Source organism: Equus quagga, chromosome 11 (genome assembly GCF_021613505.1).
Source record: "Equus quagga isolate Etosha38 chromosome 11, UCLA_HA_Equagga_1.0, whole genome shotgun sequence".
Classification (NCBI taxonomy): Eukaryota; Metazoa; Chordata; class Mammalia; order Perissodactyla; family Equidae; genus Equus; species Equus quagga.
The window spans coordinates 108,222,841-108,245,345 of NC_060277.1; the positions used below are offsets into that span (position 1 = coordinate 108,222,841).

Here is a 22,505-nt window from a genome sequence, read left to right on the forward strand (position 1 = left end):
CTCCCTTCTCCATTACCCCTCCAGGCACAGCCCCCACCCCCACCCTTGTGCCCCCTGGGGAGAGCCAGCTCACCCCCTACCACCTCTAGCCTTTACCCACAGCGCCCGTCATGGCCTTTCTCAGATCTTGTCACGTGTGTTTGTTTACGAGTAACGTGGACTTTTTGTTTATTACCATAACAAGGAGAAACAGCTGGGCAGATTTCTGCCAATTTGGGGGAGTGAGTTTTGGGTGGTCTGACTTAGGATATAAACCAGGCAGCATATGCAAAATTCACTCTCAGAGGACCTGGGGGGAGGGGCACTTCAAAAAGACAGGCGGTCATTCTCCAGAGCAGCTGAAACTGAGGGACCGGCCTGCATGGCTGCTGACCCTTAGGGATATGCCTTTCTAGACACTAACAGGGACAGGAGGACCGACAGTGGCCTCCACCATAAACCCCAAATTGAAAGTCACAGTGGTGAAGGCCCTACACTCCAGACACTGATGCATGGTCGAGCGGCTGAGTGGTAACAGGATTTACTTATTTATGCTTGGAACAAGAGGAAGGCCAGCTGCTCTGTCTCCAAGTCTGTCCCCTCCAGCCCACGGGGAGCTCCCAGGAGGCAGGGCCATATCTCCATCACCTCTATGTCCTCAGAGTACAGGCTCAAGAAATGAGCCCTGAGGAGTCTGAACCTGCCCCCTGCCCCACCCGCCGGGGCTGCCCTCACCACCCTGACATCCAGGCCTCCTGAGCTGTTAAGGCTCAAACTCCAACTTGACCCCAGAGGCACAGAGGAGAGGCCTCTGGCAGAAGCAGGGTCCTGCCATCCCCTTGCTGAACCAGGTATAACCCCGTATTTGCAGAATCACGGAGCAGTCTGCTGGAGTCTTCTTGGGGACACTTAGGGGCTCTGGGTGGTGGCTCTTTGCCAACAGGTAATGGAAGCAATCTTACATTTTAACAATGAAACGTTTAACAATGGCCCAGCTTATCAGCACCCTGGGACTGTGGGGACAAGGGTGACTGACAGCTGAATGCTCTCAAGGTCTTCCCCGGCTCTTTCATGGCTGAAGACGCCAACGCTCCAGCAAATCCTCCTGAATCCACGACTAGCTGCAGTGGCCTCACAGCCCACGGCCTGGTTTTCGAGAACAATTCCAGAGTGAACATGTGACCTGATTGCCTTTCCCAGGCTCCCGTGATGACTCCATCTCCCTAACGTCTTCCTTGTCACAGCCCTTTGGAAGGACGGGACTTCTTTCTGCGTGGTGTGGGTGAGGGCTGTGAAGGACACCCCATCCCAGAGACAGTAGGGGTGGAGCTGGCACTCAAGCCTGGGGCCGTGCACCAGCCACGACACTGCTGCTGCTTTCACGGGAGCGTCTGCCCTCAGAGCAGCCCTCTGGCGGGGCTGCACGGTCACCCCAGTGGTCCACTGCCCAACGCTGCTGAGCATCTCTCGGCAACAACTGTTGTGTCTGTAGCACTTTCCTCTGAGTGTCTGTCTTTATCCTCTGAAGATGGTTAGAGTTGTTTTTTTTTTGAGAAAATCCACAGTTACTTGTTCTCAAGAGTGTTTCATCAGCTGGTTCTGAAGGCCTTTCCAGAAAGGTCTGCCATGAGGGCGACATCACCAGCAACAGGACAGGGGTAGGACCGAGGGGCTGAGCAGGGCTCTGCCATCAGAAGGCTTGTGTACGGGGTGTGGCTCCACAGCTTGGAAGCCTGGATTCTGGGTTTGCACTTTCTGGCTGTTGGACCTGAGCCAACTTGCTTAAGCCTCAGTATCCCCATCTGTACAAAACAGATGACACTCATGCCTGCCTCGGAGGGTCACTGTGATGCTCCAAGGTGGTGAGGCATGGGGGATGCTGAGCACAGCGCCCGGGGGTGTGGCTGCTGTCATCCATGTTACTTTGAAGGGCCACATGTCTTTGAATGTGTGAGTTCTGATGTTGGTCAAAAGGAGTGACTTTATAACCATGAATCTTTGTTTCTCTATCCTGCTGACCATCCTTGGTCTTGAGTCTGCTCAGCTTGACTTGGTTCCCCAGTGACCCTACATGCCTTCCATATATATGTACAGAGGGATTGTGTGCCAGGCGCCATGCAGGATGCTGGGATGCAACAGTGATCAGAACTGTCACAAGTGCCTGCCTCCGTGGGACTCAGCTTTCAGAGTAAATAACCCAAGTCAACCCATCCCGGCCCCAAAGCAAACCCTGAACCAGCCAAACTCTATAGCTGAGCTCCAGGCCTGGGCTGCAGTCCACTGCCCCCAGAACCGAGCGTGGGCATTCTGCTGTGACAAGTGACTTCTGGAACCGGGAAGCCTCCTCTCTCTGGAGTATCTGCTCCTGGGGTGACTGACTCCAGGTTGCTATGGAAACAGTGTTCAAGTGATGGGCTTGTTTTGAACAAATGAGACCAACGGCTAAGCGGAGGATTCCGGGCACTCCATCTGCCCCAGTCTCGGGATGGGGAGTCTTCTCCCAGCAACTTCTTCAAGGCTGGGGTCCTGGCGTGGCCTCGGAGACCAGCTCTGTGTCCTGTGTGAGGGTACTCCAGACTCACACGGGGATGGCCACCAAAAGCTCTGGAGATGCTGGGCAATAGCTTCTGCGCTCTGAGGGCGTACTCCCTGGATGGTTGGTGCCCAGCCAGTGAGGGCGGATCAGTAATGCCCTCTGCACAAGGTCAAGGGAGGCTGACCAGAGGAACGCAGGGAGTCCCTTCTGCTGGCTGCCACCTTTGCTCTCCGAAGACGGAAGTATGGCTTAACGAGCCCTTTGTTCCAGCCTCATGGGCAGAGGGAGTCCCATCATCTTTACAAGTTTTACCTCAAATGCCTAAACTCTAACTGCTCATCACCATCTTTGGGGAGAAGGAAAGAAAAACCATGCTTCAGGGAAGCATGGCCTTGTAAGTCCCCAGTATGTATGTGGCTGCGAAGAGTTAAATACAACAAGATGCCATAACCTGAATCATGTGCGTCCCTGTGTAAGCCAGGCTAAGTTGGGGTCTCTGTCTCTGCCAGCTCTGTGCTGGGGTGTTAGCTCCAGCCTTCTCGGCTCTGCCAAGCCCATCAGTAACCCTGGAGCCGAACAAAACAGCAGCGGGCGAGAGGCCCTCGTCCACGGGGCCCGCAACCGGAGCCCAGCGTGCTGGCGCCTCCTACTCGGCTGACAGCCCTGCTCCCTGCTGGTGCCTCCTACTCCTCGTCCTCTCCCAGAACTGGGCAGAAAGGTCCAGGGTGTGGGACACGTGGCCTTTTGTGGCGCCTTCCCTGGCAGCCACCGGGCTTGGCCAAGGCTGAGAGGCTGGGGGGAGGCTGCAAGATCACCTCGCTGGAACGCACTCAGCCCCTCTCCCCATAGCCTGGGATGGAGCGTCCACGTGGCCCACCTGATGGCAGCCTCTCTACAGCCCTGCAGCTCCCAGAGGCACCGTCCCCTTCTTTACGTGAGAACCAACATCTATTGAAGGGGTGCTGTGTGCCAGGCCCTGTGCTAAACTTCTCTGTGCCTGACCTCCCCAGTGCCCCACGAGAGAGCCTATCATTGTCCCTGCCTGTTCTACAGATGGGGAAACTGAGGCTCAAAGAGGTTATCTCCCACACCCAGGATGCCCCGGCCCATAGACTGCAGAGCCATAATTCAGATCAGGTCCAAACCTCCAAAGCTTAACACCTCCACGGTCTACACTGCTTCCCATCCTCGGGGCTCCGGGGCACCTGGCCCTCTGTTTCTGGAGCTCATTCTGACCCTGACTAGCTAAGCTTAGCAGTCCTTGGGGCTCTGGCAGAGCAGGGCTGCTGTGCCCCCCTCCCTCTCCTGGCCGTCACGCTCCTTTGCAGGCCATAGTTACTGAGCGATTGAGCACGTGGGGCGACTCCTGCAAGTCCAGAGGACCAGGCTCTCGGGGGATCTTATGTGATCAAGGTTCTGGGGACCCCATGACCCCTGGGTGCAAACCCTGAGCAGAGCTGGGGAGGTGGCAGCTGGCCCGTGTATGATTTCTGGACAGTTTCCTGGGGTCCCGTGGTCTCTACGGTCCCATAAAGGAAAGGAGGGAAGGAAGCCCATGTGATGGGGGCTGCTCCACTCCCCTCTCCAGGGCACCCGGCCCTCCTGCCCTCACCTGAGAGTCGGAGATTTCGGAGGGCTTCTCCGTCAGGCTGCTGCTCTCTGCTGGGATGAGGTCGTTGTACTTGGTGACGTCCTCGTCGGAGTAGTGGAGGCTGCCCGGGCTAGGCCGAGGAGGAGACCTGGAGAGAGTGGGGTGAGGCTGAGAGACGGCCTCCCTCAGAGCGGCCTCCCCTGGCCGGAGAGACGCCCGCGAGGCCTGGAGGGGGACAGGCTCTCAGACTCTCCATCCTACGTTCCTCCTTCCTGCGTCTGTTCTCCACAGGCCCAGGCCTTGGGCTGGAGGCCCCGCCTGGGGGTGGGGAAGGCTCAGGGTGCCAAAGGTGCCAAACCAACCTCCTGAGCAGCTTCAGGGAAATTGGGGGGGGGGGGGCAGCACTTCGCTTCTCCCCTTGTGGCTCCACGACCTCAGGGGTTGGGATTACTCGGCAGTGAAGCAGTTCTGAGCCCCACTGAGACCTCCTGAATCAGCATCTCATGGGAGGCTGGACACCTGCCCTGGAGACGAACTCGAAACTCACAAAGTGAGCTTTACAGAATTAACACGAAGCGTGGGGAGAAAAAGGAGGACCACCGCCTCCCTCCCTCGCGCCCTGCTCGAGACCAGAAATGTTTCCGCGGGCTAAGTCACACCCTACCTTTACCGACTCAGCCCTGGGGAAAGCTGTGCACTGGCGAGTGAGAGCCTGGCTCTGAGTCATCAGAACACACGCCCAGGACGGCGCCTCGGGCCCTCTGCCTGCCGTGGTGCCTACAGACTGGCGGCTGGGCAGACTCCGGGGGAGCTGGGCAGGTGGCTGGGGGCCTGCACGGCTCTGCCCTGTTTGTATCTCCTCACAACAGGGTGTGAGGGGGGCACTGTCAACGTCCTGAAGCCCTGAGACCTGCCCTGCCTGCCCCAGGAAGCGTTTCTGGAACTGGGGCTCTGGACCCCAGCTGTCCCGTGCAGGGGCCGGCAGTGGTTTGCTGCAGAGATGCTGCTCTGAGAACAATCCCGGGGCCTGGGAAGATGTCACAAGACCCCCCTCCCGCCTCCAGCCTCTTGTCCTATATCTGCACTGATTTTATTCCCATCAACAGAGCCACATCTTTAAACTACTTGAAAATAAAACAATAACAGTAGTAGCAGCAGCCTCACATAGACGAGATAGGCAAATATACGACACCAAGAGGAGGGCGAAAATGGGGAGCCAGGCTAAAGCTGTCTTGGGGACATGCAGGGAGAGGGGGAGGCTGACGGTGTCGCCGTGGCTGGGTCACCCAGAGCCTGGGGCAGGTTTGGCGTCAAACAGATTTCTGCGTATACACAGCAGTGTAGAGGACACACAGGGCCGCGGTGTGTGTACACTGTGGGCGTGAGAGGCAGACGAGGCCAGGCTGTGGGTGAAACGCCCCCTTGTTCCATGTGGCAGGGCCCTGGAGCCAGCCTGGCGAGGCTGTGGTGGCCATGCTGGGCCGGCCATGGCGGCCTCAAATGGCTCTTTCTTTGGAAAGCTGGCTTTGGCGGGAGATGAGAGCTCGGCCTCCCGGCCTGTGCCCCCTCCCTCTGTCCTCCTGATGAACACACACAGCACCACTTCCCTCCAGGACCAGACAGAGAGAAGCTTTGTGAGCTGCGCCTGGGAGAGGCCGACCCCCTACGGGCACCTCCGATGAGCTGGGAATGTTAAAAGGGCTGAGGCCGGAGAACGTGCTCCCGGGCCACAGCCCCCAGTGTCTCTCGAACTCCCGGGAGCATAAAACTGCCAAGTCACATCAGGTGAAGGTCAGGTGGGCCCCAGCAGCTGCCCCTGCCCTTGGAAGTGGGCAGCCGGGCTGGCCACAGGGAGTGGGGCTAGGAAGGGTCTGGGGTTGGAGAGAAGTAAGGAGAAAGTAGGAGCTGGGAGCACAGCCGGCCTGGACCTTTCTTGGTTGGCTGCTCTCAGATGCTGTCCTTTGGGGACAATGCTGAGAGGGCTGACTCGGGGGTGGGGAGACGGGCAGGAGAAAATTGTTCTGCAGCTACAACAGGTGTGAGTAAGGACCTGGGGAGAGGGTGCCTACACTCGGAGGGCCCTTTCTTTCCAGAACTGTGAGGAGGGAAGGGAGGGCATAAGCAATAAGCGGGGGGAGGGGGGGAACTCCCAGCGCCTCTCACTCGTGTGTGTCTGCCCAGCCTGTCTTCACTGGGCCCACCTCCCCTTTGGGCAAGTGACAATCACAGCATCAGGCTGTTACCAGGAGCAGCGAGCTCCAAACAGCAGTAGGTTGGTTTGCAAAATTGTGCAAGTTATTGGCAATCTGGTGCCATTGACAGAAACCCTTTGTACCCACTTCCTTGTGACTTTCTCCCTAGCGGGCCCGCCGCCCAGGCTGCAGCCTCCAGCCCCTGGTCTTGCGTCCTGGGCTCTGCCGTGGCTGCCTGTGGACCAACCCCAGGCCCTGAGCTCAAACGCTGTTTCCAGGACAGGGTGAGGCCAAAGGGGGCACTTCCTGCTCTGCCGCCCTCCCAAGAGTTCTCCACACCCCGGGCACTGCTGGCCCCCAAACCTCCATCTGCTGGTCCCCCACGCAGAGAGCTCCTTACCTGGTGTACAGGCCGTTCTTTCGGCAGAAGGAGTTCTTGACGGAGAGCCGCCGGTTGTTGAGTTCCAGGGCAGGAAAGCTGCTTTCATCCAAGCTCATCATCTCCCCGTGGCCCAGGGCACCCGACTTGGCACTGCTCCCTGGGGGGGATTGACACCAGTCACTCACCCCATCCCGTCGGCCCAGGCGGCCTCCCCTCCCCCACCTGGCTGGGCTGCCCCCTCTTTCTTTTGTTAGAGTTGAAACCGAAATAGGAGATGGAGATGGTGTGTAGGAACCCTAGGCTGCCCCACCTACCAGACCAGGTGCATTTCCAGGAAAGAGAGACTCCCCCACTCCACCCTCGCCAAAAGGGAGGCAGACCCAGGAAAGTCCCGTCCAGCCAGCAGGGCTTTGGTGCCAGCTCACCCGAGTCTGTCTTCTTGGCATACTTCTTGCTCTGGCCTCGAATGATGAGCACAAACACCAGAAGCAGGATGAAGATGAGGCCGACGAGGGCAATGACCACCAAGAACCACCACTCCTCGTAGAATGGGTTGGTTTTCTGGGCTGGAACATGAACAGGGGTGTCAGGTCCACAGTGCTCAGTCCCATCCTGCCTCCCCACCTCCTGCTCCTGCTGGGACCCCACCACCTGCTGTCACAGTTTATGGGTAGGCGAGGCTGTGCCCTCTGAATGAGGTAGCACCTAAGACCAGGTTGGTAGGAACAGTTTCATCTCAAGTGCTAGCTCTGATCAACAGGTAAAGGGCTGCCTGGAGGGCTGTTTTGAGAAGAGTTCTGAGGTTGCCTCCGAACTCAATAGGAAAGAGTGCTGGGATCGATTGGTGATGTCTGCTGAAGACACAGGAGGGAGGAGTGGCGGTATGCTTGCTATTTTCCCTTGCTGCCCATGGCCTAGGGGCTACCTCTATAGGCGGATCCAGATTTATGTTGGAAAGGTGCTTCTCTGGCCTGTAGTAGGCCTGGGAGACTTTCTCCCCAGGTTCAGTTGGGACCAATCTTTTTCTGGTAGCAGAAAGTGGGGGGAGTTGGGTGGGTGGACATGAGCGGGTCTTTAAAATGCCTCCTCCAGGTAGGGCTCCCCTTCTTTCAGAGACCCCCTGTACTGTGCTTTCTGCACCCAGCTGTACCAATCCATGCTGCCACCCGACCAGGGGCTGGCCCTCCTCTTTCAGTCTTTTTTCTTTTTTTTAAAGATTGGCACCTGAGCTAACAACTGTTGCCAATCTTCTTTTTTTTTTTTCTGCTTTTTCTCCCCAGATCCCCTCAGTACATAGTTGTGTGTCTTAGTTGTGGTCCTTCTAGTGGTGGCATGTGGGATGCCACCTCAACATGGCCTAATGAGCAGTGCCATGTCCGCGCCCAGGATCCGAACCAGCGAAACCCTGGGCCGCCGAAGCAGAGTGCGTGAACTTAACCACTCAGCCACGGGGCCGGCCCCACCTCTTTGAGTCTTGAAGTGTTTATTTCCCACGATTCGGTGCTATCAATCTGGGCAAGGGTGAAAGCGTGTGGGAGGAGGGAGGCGGCTGGGTTTCTGAAACTCACCCAGCGAGCAGAAATTCTGAGTTATATTTCTGCCCTGACGGAAGAGAGCTTAGTATGAAAAGTGGTTTGCGATTAGATTTGGGGTCATGGGTTTCGATATGTTTGTCCTGTATGAGCCCTGAGACATGCTGGGTGGGAGGATGAGGAGAGAAGATAGGGAAGGATGGCCATCCTACCCGTCTGCCCCCCGGCCTGGGGTGCTGCTCAGTCAGGTCCAGGAGGCCTGCTCCACAGGCTGCTGACCCTGTCTGTTTTGGGGGGCGGTTTCTACGGAAACGTGCAGTTTATGGCCTGGCGCCCTGGAATCTCCTGGGTGATGAGCTCACGGAGGCTCTTGTCTTGGGCCCACTGATTGGTCCATGAGCCCACTGGGCCCCCTGCCCAGGGCTTCTGGAGACCTTGAAAAGGAACCCAAAAGACCCATGGCCCCCAGCTTCTTCCGGAGTTGAAAGCTGACTCAGCCCCTGGCCTGGGGCTCACAGCGGCGGAGAACTGAGAGCACATTGCGTTTTGGTCCCCACCCAGTGATTCTGCTGTCTGCTGCCTCGCCCCGCTCCCCACCGCCCAACCTCTGCCACAGGCTCTTCCTGAGGGCCCCCTCTCATCCCTCACCCCCCAGGCCAGTACCTGGCACAGACTGGGAGGGGCCGCTGGGGGTGCCAAAGCCATAGTCATTGACGGCGATGACCCGGAAGTCATAGCTCACGCCTGGCTTCAGGATGTCCATGCTGAACGTGTACGAGGTCACCTCCTTGGGGATGTCTTTGATGAGGATGTCCCACAGCCCCTCGTCTGCAGGAGCACAGACAAGGAGACACCTGTGAGGGGGACCCCCCACCCCATCCTAAATGCTGCTCCCCAAAGCAGGGCTGTCTAGTGTCCCGTCAACACCTACTCTCCAGGGCTGGGCACCCAGTAGGTCCTCAGGAGATATTTTTTTGAAAGATGTCTTTTTGGAGTATTTGACGCCCTTTTTATACTTTTTATTAAAACACCTGTAAAATGTTAAAAAATGTATAATGTGCAGAAAATACTGTAATGATCAACCCGATACCACCACCTGGAGAAAGACACTGCCCATTTTTGCTCTGGCATAGATGGACTCTGCAAATCGGTTTCCGTGGCATTAGAAAGTGCTGGTCGGCACGATTTTAAGCGGCTGCTAAGATTTTAACACATCCCGGACTTATCCAGGCCCCCATTTTCCCGATCTCCGTTCCTATTCTAAACGTCTACAGCAGTGGCTCCAGACGAAAGGAAGAGGGCTTTTTAATAGCTGCTGCAGGAGGGACGGGGGCCACCTGAGAAGGTGTGGCTAAGTTGCGTGGATTTGAGGGGGCCCCTCCTCAGCTCCCTCCACGCTCAGGAGCAGAGACCTGAGGAGAGAGAGGGCCCAGAGAGGCTAGGAGGGGTCCCTGTCTGTCCTCCACCCATGCTGTTCCAGCCACCCCTGTCCTTTGAGCTCCTGACTTTCCTTTCCGGCCTGCCCGCTTTGTCTGTGGTCCTCTGGCTCTTGCCCACCCTGGGACATAGTTCCCTCTCACTTGATTCAGAAGAAATGGTGAGCGTGCTGTCTATGCAAGAGAACAGGCAGGTGCCTGCCAGGGCCCAGTGGCGTCCACAATGTTGATGGGGAGGCTGGGAGGTTGGGAAGGGACCCTGGCCGGATGCTCTGTGTAGGGCCAATGGGGCTGGCTCAGCCCTCGGAAAGAGGGTGAGTCTTCCTGCTTCTGCCAGTGCAGGGGCTGATCTGGCAACCGGAGCATCAAGCCACCCTGGGCCCTGGTCAGGTCCCATTTTCACGTAGGCCAGGGGTCCAGAAGTCTTAGAAGGACCTCAGTTGGCTGAGCTCCCAGGTCTTCCATTCCAGCGAGGTCACAGCCCGTGGGTCCTCCAGACTGTTGCTGCCATGGACAAATTCCCACCAGCGCACCCCTGCCATTCCTCCTGCCTCCCCCTCACCACCACATCGTTCTTGGTCTGTTTCTGAACTCCTTCCACTAAGTGCTGCTTTCGGCCCACAGGCTGCTCCCAGGCTCCAGCGTGGCCCTTCCCTGGGGCTGGTGGATTTTGCTTGTTTTCCATACCACTTATGGTTTTTTTGGTATGCTTTTTTTGGTGAGGAAGATTGGCCCTGAGCTAACATCTGTTGCCAATCTCCCTCTTTTTTTTTTCTCCCCAAAGCCCCAGTACATACTTGCATATCCTGGCTGTAAGTCATTCTAGTTCTTCTGTGTGGGACGCCGCCACAGCATGGCTTGATGAGCGGTGTGTACATCTGCACCCAGGACCTGAACTCGCAAACCCCAGGGTGCTGAAGTGGCGTACACGACCTTAACCATTATGCCACCTGGCCGGTCCCCTATATATTTTTTTTAGAGATCCACCCAGGTCACGAACTCTAGTGGAGGCGCCACAACCCCAGCATCATTTCTGACTTTTGGACCGAGAGTGAGGTGGGACCTGCTGAAGCCGCCTCCCATCCTTCCTGTCTAGATCCCTCCAATGCGAAGGCGGCCATGGGGGCCCCGTCTGCTTTCTGCTGTCCTCACAGAAGGCTTGGGGGTCCTGAGTCCTGGCCTCATCTTCCGTCTGATTTACCTGGTTTGGGTGCCTGCCTCACACCCCTTGCACCTTTTTGTCTCACGTCTCTCTCTTGCTGGGTTAACTCGTTTGCAGCCCAGCACCCGGCCAGGCGTCCTCTGGTGCCGTTGAACACATGCATGCGAGCCTCTCTTCCCTGGCCTTTTCACAGCGTGTCGTGCCCCATTTCAGTGCTGCAGGCCTCGAAATCTAAGTATTGGGGCGCAAATCCAGTTTCTTCCCGTGACTTTGGATGCTCTCCTTTGCCTTCAATGACAGTCACAGCGATGATGATGATGATGAGACAACGGCACCACTCATTCCTCGTCAACCATCGTGGTTCCAAGGGCTTTACTTTTCACACCCATAGCAACGGCGAGAGGGAGGAACCATTGCGCCCATGTTACAGATGAGGAAACCAAGGCCCGAGATTGCTGAACCCTCTTCCAAGGCCGCACCCCCCTACGGGGCAGAGCTGGCGTCTCAGCCCTGAGCTGTCTGTCTCCTCCCAGCACTGACCTCCCCGCAGGTGCTCAGGATGGTGCCGTGCGCCATCAGCAGCTGATTCAGTGCCGGCTGGATGGGCTCAGCTGGGACCCTGCTGTCTCCCAGAAGCTGGGGCCTCCTGGCTGCTGTCTGACCCGCCTCGTTCCACCCCACGCAGAAACAAAGGGTGAGGCCAGGGCGACAGGACCAGGCCAGAAGCTGCTGGAATGTCACACTGTGGCTCTGGCCTCCAGCCCGGGGAGTTGACGTGTGGGGCAGGTTCCATGGGCGGTAACCTTGAGTAAATCCCTTGCTGGTCTGCAGTGCCTGGCTGCTCTCAGTTCATTGAAGTGGGTGTGTTTAGTTAATTCTGCGTGGCATGAAGCATAAGCAATGCAGGGGAGCCAACAGGAGCGATCTCATCCTGAAGATGGGAGGATGTCCAGGCAGGGGCACGGAGGCGGGGGGATGCCCACCCTGACGGTGGGCTGCTCTCACACAGCCCTGGGAGGCCGGACAGCCCCCTCGCCCTCGGCCCCCTCCTCACTGCCTTCTGTCCATCGCCAGCCCTCAGGCACTGCTCTGCGTCCCGTCCTCCAGGGGGTCCTGGCTTGGTCCTTCCCCTTACTCTCAGTCCTTGACTCCACCTCAGTGGACCAAGTCACGGCCCCTAAACCCAGAACACCAGGTCCCATGCTGGGCCTCCCAGGGAACTGATGGAAAATCAACAGTGCTGGACTCCGGAGCCAACATTCCACAGCCTGGCACCCCGGTCGGCCAACTTGGGTGGAAAAAACAGGCACAGCCCTGGTTGGGAGAAGCCCGCGGTGGTCCGTCTCCTGGCCAACTCAGCAGCCGGCCCGGGAGGGCTGGGGAGGGACCATCTGGAGCAGGGAGAGAGCCAAGCTTGTGTACACCTTCTGGCTACACATTGGATCTGAGCTGCTAGATGTATTAGCTATTTGTGACTGCAATGATTAGCCTGCAATCCAGGCAGTGACGGAGCGGTAGCAGCTTTCTGGAATCACTGGAATTAACTATTTGCAACTGAGATGATCAGCGCTCAGCTACCCGGGGTATTAACAGTCTGTCACTGGCATGTTTCAATGCTCCCCATTAGAATTATTAGCTACTGGGATGCCTGGTACTGCCCACTATGATTATGATTTGCTGTCCGTGCTGGAGCAACAAAGTCCTTCTTTTTCTTTCTCAACGTCAATCACCTAATCACGGATCCCTGGAATACCAAGAACAAGCCTCAGCCCTCGCCGACTCTGGCACCTCTGATTAACTTGGGAACCTAGCAATGGAGGGAGCTGGTGGTGGCCAAGGCTCCTGGGGGTAAGGGGAGCCGGAGGAGCAGGTGTCGCAGTGACTGTGAAACCGGAGCACGGAGAGCAGCCCCCTGGAGTGACTTATCAGCCGCTCATCTCTTGATGGCTTTGGAAGTTCCTGTGATTCGATTTCAGGCTTGACAGGAGAGGTGGTACAGTTATAGGAAATGCCAAGACAGTCACGATGGCAGAGACAGGGCTTAAGGTGGCAGCTAGAGTCTCCAGGGGACAGCTGGCCTCCTTACAGGCATTGGTCAGAGGGGTTGCGAGGAGGCCGCGGGTGATTAACCAATGGGAGCCCAACTCTTGTCTCCTCTGGCTTCTTCAATTATCTTCAACTCGAGTTGGTCCCCACCTGGTGCTAAGTGCCATTCTCGGGGGCCTCTTGGATGTTCCTTAACTAAGGGTGCAACTCCCCATTTCCCACTCACCCTGGGGTCACCGCTAGCTTCACCTGGAGGAGCACAGTGCCTCCATATGGTGACATAAGCGCCCCCATCCACTTGGGAAGGAGGGAGATGTGGACTGTCCCTCCAGAGGGAGAGACGGCTCAGTGGGGGGCAGGGGGTACCTGAAGGCCTGGCCTCTATGACGTAGCGGGTGATGGGCCCTCTGCCGGGGTCCCCGCTGGACCAGTGGACGGCGATGGCGGAGCTGTACCGCACGATGATGGGCACTCCAGGCGGTCCCGGGGCACCTGCGAACAGCACACAGTGGGCAGGGCACCCACAGAAGCTGGAATGGACCCCCGGCCTGTTTCCCTGTGCTGAGGAGGAAGGACTACGTGACAAAACCAGCCCCAGAAACCTTGCACGTGCCGAGGCCTGAGGAATGAGTCTCAGGCTGGGACTGCCAGACCCATGGCATTCTATTCTGGGTCCCCCCACATTCCAAGTTCCAGAGCAGGAGGAGAGGTACATGATGCCAGAAAGATCCCTGGAGCAGAGTCAGGAGACCTGGGTTTCCGGTTCCAGCCCAGAACATGTTAGATGGATGACTTTGATCAATTCACATAGCCCTCTGGTGCCTCAGTTTCCCCAACTGTAAGGGCCTTTTGAAATGTAAGGCTTGAAGGGCTGCATCATAGGGAGCAGTAGAGGTGTGATGATGGCAGAGAGGGCCCATAACAAGAGAGGGGTTGGTTTTTAGGGGCTGAAGGGCCCCCCAACATCTCCTCTCCTGGCCTGTGATGGCTCTGTCCCCCTACCTCCTGCCTGAAGTCCCCGCAGCCCAGCTGCATTGGCCAGAAGGCTAGGCCGGAGAGGAGGCTGGGACTGCAGAAGGCCCTGGGGCCTTCACTGCTAAAGGAGGGAGGATGGACTGGGCCCAGCCGCAGGCTTTCCTGACACGGCAAGTGCATCGGGGCATGGGCCTGTTAGCCTGGGGCAGGAGAGAGGGGTTTACTTCTGTAGGAAGAAGAGTGACCCAGTCCTGCCTACAATGGTCCTGAGACCCTTCTCACTGAGGGTGCCCTGCAGCGCAGGCCAGTGCCTGTCCTCAGGGCTCCCACTGTCCCCAGGGCCCCAACCCCATATGCTGTCACCCACACGCCTGTTCCCCAGTATACATGGAACCCTGCATCCCCAGAGCCCGGTACACAGTACGTGCTTCTTATGTGCTTATAGGATGAGGGAACAAGCCAGTGAGTGAGTTGGATGAATGACTGCTGGCCAAGTGAGCGTGGGGTGGCCCTGTGGAGGCATACTGGGAAAGAAGCCGGGAGTCCAGCATCAGACTGAAGATCCTCAGGGCCCAGGAGGGCTGGCAGGCTGGACAAGAGGCCATAGACTCATTGTCAGAGCTTGGCAGCCCAGTGCCCGGCCCACGTCCAGTCCCAAGCTGTGGGCTCGGAGGGCCTGGTTTCCTTCCTTCCTCTCTCCCTCCTTCCCTAAGGAGCATCCTGCCTACAGCATAGGGCAGGGGTGGCTGAGGGATCGGGGGTGCGGGACACAGCCTGAGGAAGGTGTGAGGGAGGGGGTGGAGCTCTCAGGACCCTGCGTTCTCCTTCTGCACAGGACAGCACTCAAGGCTGAGAGAAAGAACTGTCATCTCCTTGACCAGAAGCTTCCAGCACGTCCAGCTGTTGCCTGGCCTGGAGGGAAAAGGCCGCCTGGCGCAAGTCCTCCCCTGCAGAGCCCTCCACACCCGCTCCTGCTGGGTGCAGCTCGGTTCTCTCTCAGGGGCCTTCCACCTCCTCTGCCCTTCCTGCCACCCCCTCTCCCACCCCCGGCCTGGGACACTTCAAGCCTCAGGTTAGAACAGCCTGTCCTCCAGATGGCCCTCTCCTGTCCCCAGGCCGCTGCTCAGCCCTTCGTGTCCCTGCCAGCTCTCTTCCTGCTTTTGTTTCCCCAGGAAGCCGGCTCAGGTGAGAGGCGGCGCTGGGAGGGGCTGGGGACAGGTGCAGGGCAGAGCGGCTGCTCCCGGGCAAGCCTCCTCCTGCAGCCTGTTCCATGGGAGCCCAGGAGCCAGACAGCTCCACACAGAGCAAGAGGCAGGGAGGAGAAAGTGCTCAGAGAGAGAAAGTGAAGAGCGGCTGGCCGGAACCAGCAGGGAGGGAGAACCGGCTGGACAGGGGAGGGCAGGGAGAGGCAGGCCCCCAGGCCCGGCTCACCTCCCTCCTGGTGAGAGCAGGCCTTGTCCACGCCTGGCTGATGGGGCGGGGAGGAGGGGGAGGAGTGGGAGGAGGAGGGGAGGAGGGGAGGAATTTCAAGGCAAGTTTGGGATGGGTTGTGTCGTTTCTCTGGGAGCGAGGGAGCCGAGTGGCCTGGGAGGTGGCTCTTGTGTTCACGAGGGGACATCCTGCATTGGTGACAGGGTCTTTGGAGCACTAAACCTCAACCACTGCAGGCACCCTGAAAAAGTCCCCCAGCCCAAGGACAACCTCAAGAGATGTCACAAAACCCAAATGGAGCCACTCTTTCCTCCCTGGAGGGGTGCGCAGTGCTCCCCTCCCCTCCGCTTCCCTGCCCCTCCTTCTGGCTGTTATACTTTGGTCCAGGGCATCAGTGCTCCTCAGGTTTCGTCCCTCCTCCCTCAGGCCCAGTGCACATGGCCTGGCCTGTAACTGCCTTGCTCCTTTCTCCTCCTGCCCCCTAACCATGCTGGCCTCGGTCACCTCTGCCCAGGAAGGATGCAGCCTGGCAGGTACCCCTGCCTCTGGCCTGGCCAGAGTCATCTTCCCATGCCTCAATGCCCTTCTTTCCCCCAGAGCAGTGGTTCTCACAGCGGGTACCAAAGAGCCACCCGCAGCTCTTGATCAAATGCACATTCCCAGGCAGATGCTCAGCAATTCTGATTTCCTGGGGCCCAAGAATCTGCACTTATCACAAGAATCCCAGGGGTTCTGACAGCAGCACCTTGAGAAACACTCTGCTGGTACGGGCGACTGTCTGTAGCCCCACCCGGCCTTCCCTCATACCTGGACACCCCCCCACTTTAGAATACTCCAGAATGCCCCACCCCAGGAAGCCTTCCTGAATCACCTCCTTTAAATGCCCCCCCTTCATCCCCCCCCCTTCCTGCCCCCAGCTCCCCCCGCACCCCCTCGCCCTGTGGCTGTACAGTCCCCACCAGCCCACGAGCTCCACCAGAGGCCCCGTCTTGCTCATCTCTGCATCTCCAGGATCCTGCCTGGCTCTGGACACCCTCTTCCCGCTCGGGGGGCTGAACGCTGTGTGGGGAGAGCAGCAGCTGCCGCGTCCGCCCCATCGCCTCCCTACCTTCTCCTGGGCCCGTGGTGACGTTGGCTTCGATCTCGGGCCCGTAGGTGAAGGTCTTGGCTCTGATGCGGAACCTGTAGGTCATGCCCTCCGCCAGGTCCTTCACCTTCAGCCAGAGAGGGCTGTTGCCCTTCACGTCCACTGTCACAATCTTACTGACTCCTGGGGAGAAAGCACGGCATGTGGGGACTGCGGGGCAGGCGGGCATGGGAGGGGAGCGCAGACACTGGCTGGGCCGCACCCCCTTGAAATCAGGCTGGGACCCTCTGCCACCCAGCAGTGTTCCCCAGACCGTTTCTCTGCACACAGCCCTGCAGCGGTACTCAGGGAAAAGGGCTCCTTGGTTAAACAAGTTTGAGAAAAGCTGCATCCTGTCTGTCTGTCTATCGAATAACCACGGGATCCTTTAGCATCTGGAAGGAAACAACTCACTATCCTGTTTAACTTGACCAGTGTACCCCAAATACACCCCTGTTTTTGCTCCCCCACGTCACATCTCACAGAACTTGAAATCTAAGGATCGTCTTTCAGGAAGCGCTTCTGTAAAGACAGCGCAGTCCAGAGTCGGGGGGACGCGCTTGCAGGCAGCCCCTACAGCCGAGCACAACCTCAGCTCGCGGGGCTTCCCTCCTTCCTCCAGTGCCAGGGAGAGCCGGGGCCTCCCCACGCCCCTCCATCACCTGCACCCCAAATCATGAAAGCTAGAGGGAGGCTGGGATGGTCTCCAGGAGGTGGGTTTGCCCTGTGTGTTTCACAAGTCAAAGTCCTCCGGCCCGCCAGCCTCCCCGAGGGCCGGGACTGGGTTTCAGCTCCATGTCCGCTGAGCATGCTGGTCACCACTGGGAGACGGCGTTGCAGCCCCTGGGCTGGGCTCAGACCCCAGCCCTGGCCCGGGGGTCTTTGGGCGTGTCCCCTGTCCTGGATTCAGTTGGTTCTCCTGCTGCATGAGGGTATCAACAGCATCTCAGACAGGACGTTATGAGGTTAAATAAAATAGCAGCGCCCCCGGCGCATGGTAGGTGCCGATCTATCTATTGAATGAATGAAGTCCTGAACAAGAGAACAACGGGTGCTCACGAGGCACCGCCTGAAGGAACGAAGTGACTGTGGGGTGATGTGGGGATAAGCCCAGGACCTGGAACAGCTGCTCTGGGGCACCCGCTTCTCGACATTTCTGAGCAAACCCCTCATCGCCTGCGCCGTGGTTTTCCTACAGGAAAGGGGAGTTGCTTTGCTGCTGACCTGAACCCAGGCCTGAGGCACGAAGCGGGGGGCGCAGACGCTGTGCTGGCCAGGCTGGGCGCTGTCTAGCCGCACCCAGAGTTGATGGTGCTGTATCGGGTACCACAGGGTGGACAGGAATACATAAGGGCATGGAGTCTGCCCTGTGGTCCAGACCCTGCTGGACTCAGGAACCAGAAGGCAGAGAGCCCTCAGTTCTCCAGGCATGGGAGCTCACTGGCAGGCCAGGCGGAGGCCACTTTGATGAGTGCCTGTGCCCTCCCCCTGCGTTTCATCCCTGTAACCTTTGTCCTTTCCTTCCTGTCCCCAGGGGAGATGGCCCTTTCCTGGGCCCTGTACCTGACTAGCTTTCCTCTTGGGGCCCGGCCGCCCTCGGTGCTCTAGCACACAGGGCTGCTTTGCAGAATGAGCGAGCTGCTGGCACGCAGGTGGTGGCGGGGAAGACTGAGGGCCGTTGTTCCCTCAGCTGACCCAGAACTGCTGGCCACCGTGGCGTTCCCAGGGCTCCGCCCCTTGTTCTGGCCAGGCTCCCTTGTGGGGCGGGAAGGGGTGTGACCCTGGAGGCGGTGACCTCTTGCCACCAGGGCACCACCTACTAGGTCAGCCACTGCCCCAAGGCCTTGCTGGGCTCTAGGACTGGACCCAGGCAACCAGGAGCCTGGTCTCCTTCCTGTCTCTCTAAGTAACAGCAATTTCTGGGCTCACCCCCCATCAGCCATGGGGATATGGGCAGCCCCCTGGGGGAGCCCGGAAGTGGGGCAGGGTCCCAGCCAGGGGTGGAGTGGGGCTGCTGGGAGGGCTCGGGGTGAGAGGGAGACCTCGCAGAGCAGGTTCTTGATCTGAGGCTCACAGAGGGCAACTGGGGTGCAGGGACCCCCTAGACTTGTGCATCTTTCTGGGGAGAGGCTCCAAGGCTTTTGTCTGATTCTCAAAGGAGTTTCTGATCCCACAAAAGGCAAAGAAGGCTGATCCCAGAGGAAGGCTGAGACCCTAAGGTTGGGGGGCTCGCGTAGGAGGGGACCATCAGAGGCCCCCTGTCTTCATGGGCTCAGCAGAGACCCGTCCACCTTGGGGCGCTATAACTTGCTCAGGTTTCCCTTCTGCTCCTCTCCACCTCCACTGACGGACGGGGAAGAATAAATTCAGCAATTCTCTCCTGGGAGTTAGGAGACCTAGGTTGCTGTTTCTGCTTTGACCCCAACCTGCCATTGTTCCACCTTGGAAAAGTCCCTTCCCCTGTCCGGGCCTCAGTTTCCCCGTCTATATGCTGGGGAGATGCTCACTGCCTCGCCTCTGAGTAGCGATGGTGGAGGGGAGCCTGGATGAGCAAAAGCCCTTGCAGCCATGCCGGGAGGGTCCACTCACCGTCTACTGGGGTGCACGGCTCGTACACCAGCCGGTAGCCCTCCAGGACGCCGTTGGGGAACCGTGGGGCCTCCCAGGACACGTTCACTGAGGTTGTGGTCAGCTCGCTGAACTTGACCGAGCTGGGGGCGCTGGGGGCTGTGGGGAGACAATACAGGGTTGTCGTTTCTCCTTCTGGAGTCGTTCAAAACCCCGGGTTCGGCTCCGAGGAACCAGCAGGGGTGTTCGGGTCTGGGCCTGGGAAGAACAGGAGAGCAGGACCCTGTGCAAGAGACAGCAGGAGCGGTCACTGGAGGCCACTGGACCCCCCAGCCCCCACTGATGTGAGCACTCACTTTCCAATATCAGAGTCCAAGAATTGGGCGGAAAGGGGACTTTCTTTTCCCTAAAGTTGGAGAACACAGGCTTCTTCCTGCTAGGTGGCTCTGAGCCCTGGCTAAGAGTGCGGGACATGCTGTGTTGCATCCCTGGGGTCACTGCAGGGCCAGGCGAGGTCCTGGCTTTGTGGGGCTTGTCTTTCGGCTCCCCTGGTGGAGGAGGCGGGGGTGTCTGCACCTCAGAACATCAGGTGGCCGCTGAACAAGCAGATGCCAGAACGGCAGTGGACGTGGCCTTTCTCTCGTCCCCGAGGCCCCAGGGCTTGCTGCAGAGGAACCAGGCTGTCAGGAGCAGCCAGGGCCAAGGACAGTCAAACCCTCTGGAAAAGATGCTTTCTTGGCCTGAGAACTCTGGAGCGACCCCGAAAACACGGGGGCGGGCGAGGGGGTTTGAGGGGGAGGACAGAGAGGAAGGGAAGGAAGCATCAACTTGGCAGCATCCCGACTGGCTCCGGGCAGGATGACCAGGCTATTATTGTCCGGTGCCGCCCCCCATGGAGCCACAGCTAATCTGGACCCTGTTTCCGCTCCAGCTCCAGGAGGCAGAGTCAGGGAGCCGTCTTTGAAGGAGGGAGGCGAGCTTCGGGGGCCTTTCCTGCCTCCCCTCAGTTAGAGGGACGTGGGACAGAACACTTTGTCCTGCTGACGGAAGCTTGCAGGCTCCCAGGGGCTCACATTTGGCCGATGACATTGACAGAGAGTGGCTGGGATAGGCAGACAGACAGACCAGACCCTTGGGAGCCAGTGGGAGGAAAGGGTTTCCCTGGAGCCAGAGCTTGTCCCCAAAGAGGATGACACTTAGGAACTGACTGCACGGGTCTTGCTCTCCCCTTAAAAGAAAAGGTAATTGACAGAATGGGAAGCAGCGGGTTGGAAAAGATGCTCAGGGGAGGCCAGGACCGAAGGCTGTATTCAAGTCCACCAGGAGAGAACTTGATGGCAGCAAAGGAGGGGACTGGTGCAGCGATGACAGCCCAGGACGAGCTCAGATATCCTGGGCTCCAGCCTCTGCTCCTCCACTGACCAGCTGCGGGACCCTGGGCAAGAAGCCTCGGTTCCCAGGCCACTCTTGCTCATCACAAAGTGGGAGTAAGGCCTCCCCTGCTCATCCCCAGGGCTTCCAGAAGGATTAAGTGTAATACTGCCTGAGAAGCGGCTTTGGGCATTATCGAGCAGGCTGACTCTGCACAAGTGGGCAGCAGAATTCTTACCATCACCCTCTCCTCTGCCCTGCCCTGCCATCCAGCCTCCTAACTGGTTTCCCTGCCTCCATCCTCTCCCCTCCACCAGTCCGTCTTCCGTATAGTAGCCAGAGGAATCTTTCCAAGATAAACCAGATCCTGCTGTCCAACTGCTCTGCAGAATCAACCCAAAAGTTCCTTCCAAGGCCCCCAGACTCCCTCGGACCTCTCACCCATCTTCTTGTGAGCCACCTGGCTTCCTTTCTGTTCCTCTAATCCCCTCCAGCCTCCAGGCCTTTGCACCTGCTGTTCCCTCCGCCCGGAACACCCCTCCTTCAGCCCCTCCCACCACTGGCCTCTTCTTCTCACTCAGATCTCAGCTCAGATGTCAGCCCCTCAGGCAGACCTAGCCCCTGCCTCCGTCCTTAGATCGTTCCCCCCTCACGGCCATCTGAGAGTCATTCATCTAGATACTGGTTTACGGTCTGTCTCCCTCCCTGGGGTGGGGGCCTTGTCAGTCTCCCTCCCTGCTGTGTTCCCAGCAGCCAGCGCAGCATGGGCCCATAGGAGAGGCTCCATAAACACTTGTGGAATGAACAAAGTCAGGGAGACATAAGAAAGTCAGGTGGGAGCAAGGCAGGGAGCAGAAGTGGGCTGGCAGGGGGTGGACTGGCCATCGGCAAGGTGGGCTGCCAGGGGCAAGATGGGGGGAGGATGGGCGAGAGCTGGGGGCTCTCTCCAAGGCTTTATGCGGACAGCTGCTCTCTTCTGAGCACTCACACGCAGGCCCCTTTGTGGGCTGTGCTCTCCCACTCTGGAGGGCATCTCCTGGGGCCTGGGTACCCAGCCCCAATCTCTCCGCACTGGGATAAGGCAGCTGCTTCCACTGCCCGAGGAGCAGAGCCCCGGCAGGACCTCCTCCACTCGCCCCCTGCCCACCTGCCCCCCACCCCTCCAGCCGCTCCCCCCACCTGCTTGTTGGGTCTGGGCCCGGGTGGGGGCGCTCCGGGGCCCATCCCCTGCCGCATTGAAGGCTGCCACGCTGACCATGTAGGCTGTGTAGCCGGTCAGGTTCTTGAGTTTCACCCCGCTTTCGGCCAGGAACAGCGTCTTCACCCGCTCGGTGACGTTCTGCCGCTGGGCTTCCCAGAAGTAAATCTGTGGACACAGGCGATCATGGGAGTGAGGGGGACAGCCAGCCGGCTCCCCTCCAGCCCTGCACACCCCAGGCTCTCAGAGACACCTTCATTCACACCATCCACACGCCCGGATGGGAGGCCTGAGCTGCCCGGGATAGAGTATAGAAGTGGCTAAGAGCTGTTTTAGAAACCCTTCCGGAACCTTCCTTTTCATAGCTAATACTCCAGTCTCTGCTGGACCGTAAAACCTCACAAGGGCACTAACACCATGCACCTGCAGCGCCAGCAGGATTAGGCATATCACTTAATTCTTAATTCGGAGGCCCGTCAGCCTCAGAATATAGTTACCGGAGGCATAAACTAATCCTGTTCTGTAGGAGCCTGAGATTCGGAGATGAACGCAATGTAGAGTCCACCTTGGCTAAGTGCAGGTGCAGGGCCCAGGCCATCAGCGTCGCCTGGGAGCCGGTTAGGGGTGCAGGGTGTCAGGCCCAGCCCGGACCCGCTGCATCAGCAGTGAAGGTCGACAAGGCTCCCGGTGGGTTGCCGCACACGACAGTTTGGGAAGCCCGTGGTGGAGGAGGCCGGGGCTATGACAGCAGGCCGGCCTGGGCTGAACCCCAGGGCCATTTACTAGCCGTGTTACTTGGCCGGTGGCTTCCCTGAGCCACAGTTTTGTTGTCCATACGGTGGGGTTAAGGACACCGGCTTCCCAGGACCCAGGAGAGGAGGGGAGGTCGCGAGGAGTGGGGAACCGAGACCCCGGGTGGCAGCAGCAGGTTTGAGTCCGGGAGCACGCGGGGACTCCCCAGTGCTTCCAGCGACTTCACT

At 58.7% G+C, this 22,505-nt stretch overlaps 1 protein-coding gene across 2 annotated transcripts in view; it reads right to left on the bottom strand.

Moving 5' to 3' along the window:
* Window positions 1-22,505, bottom strand: part of SDK2 (sidekick cell adhesion molecule 2) — a 273,296-nt gene that overhangs the window by 10,112 nt on the left and 240,679 nt on the right. For both annotated transcript variants that reach the window (XM_046677439.1, XM_046677438.1), the window contains 8 exons: window positions 21,507-21,693; window positions 18,978-19,115; window positions 16,371-16,532; window positions 13,223-13,348; window positions 8,876-9,040; window positions 7,106-7,246; window positions 6,699-6,837; window positions 4,128-4,254 (listed from right to left, as the gene is read on the bottom strand). In XM_046677439.1, the coding sequence (XP_046533395.1) occupies window positions 4,128-4,254; window positions 6,699-6,837; window positions 7,106-7,246; window positions 8,876-9,040; window positions 13,223-13,348; window positions 16,371-16,532; window positions 18,978-19,115; window positions 21,507-21,693 (1,185 nt within the window). The remainder of the gene's footprint in view (window positions 1-4,127; window positions 4,255-6,698; window positions 6,838-7,105; window positions 7,247-8,875; window positions 9,041-13,222; window positions 13,349-16,370; window positions 16,533-18,977; window positions 19,116-21,506; window positions 21,694-22,505) is intronic.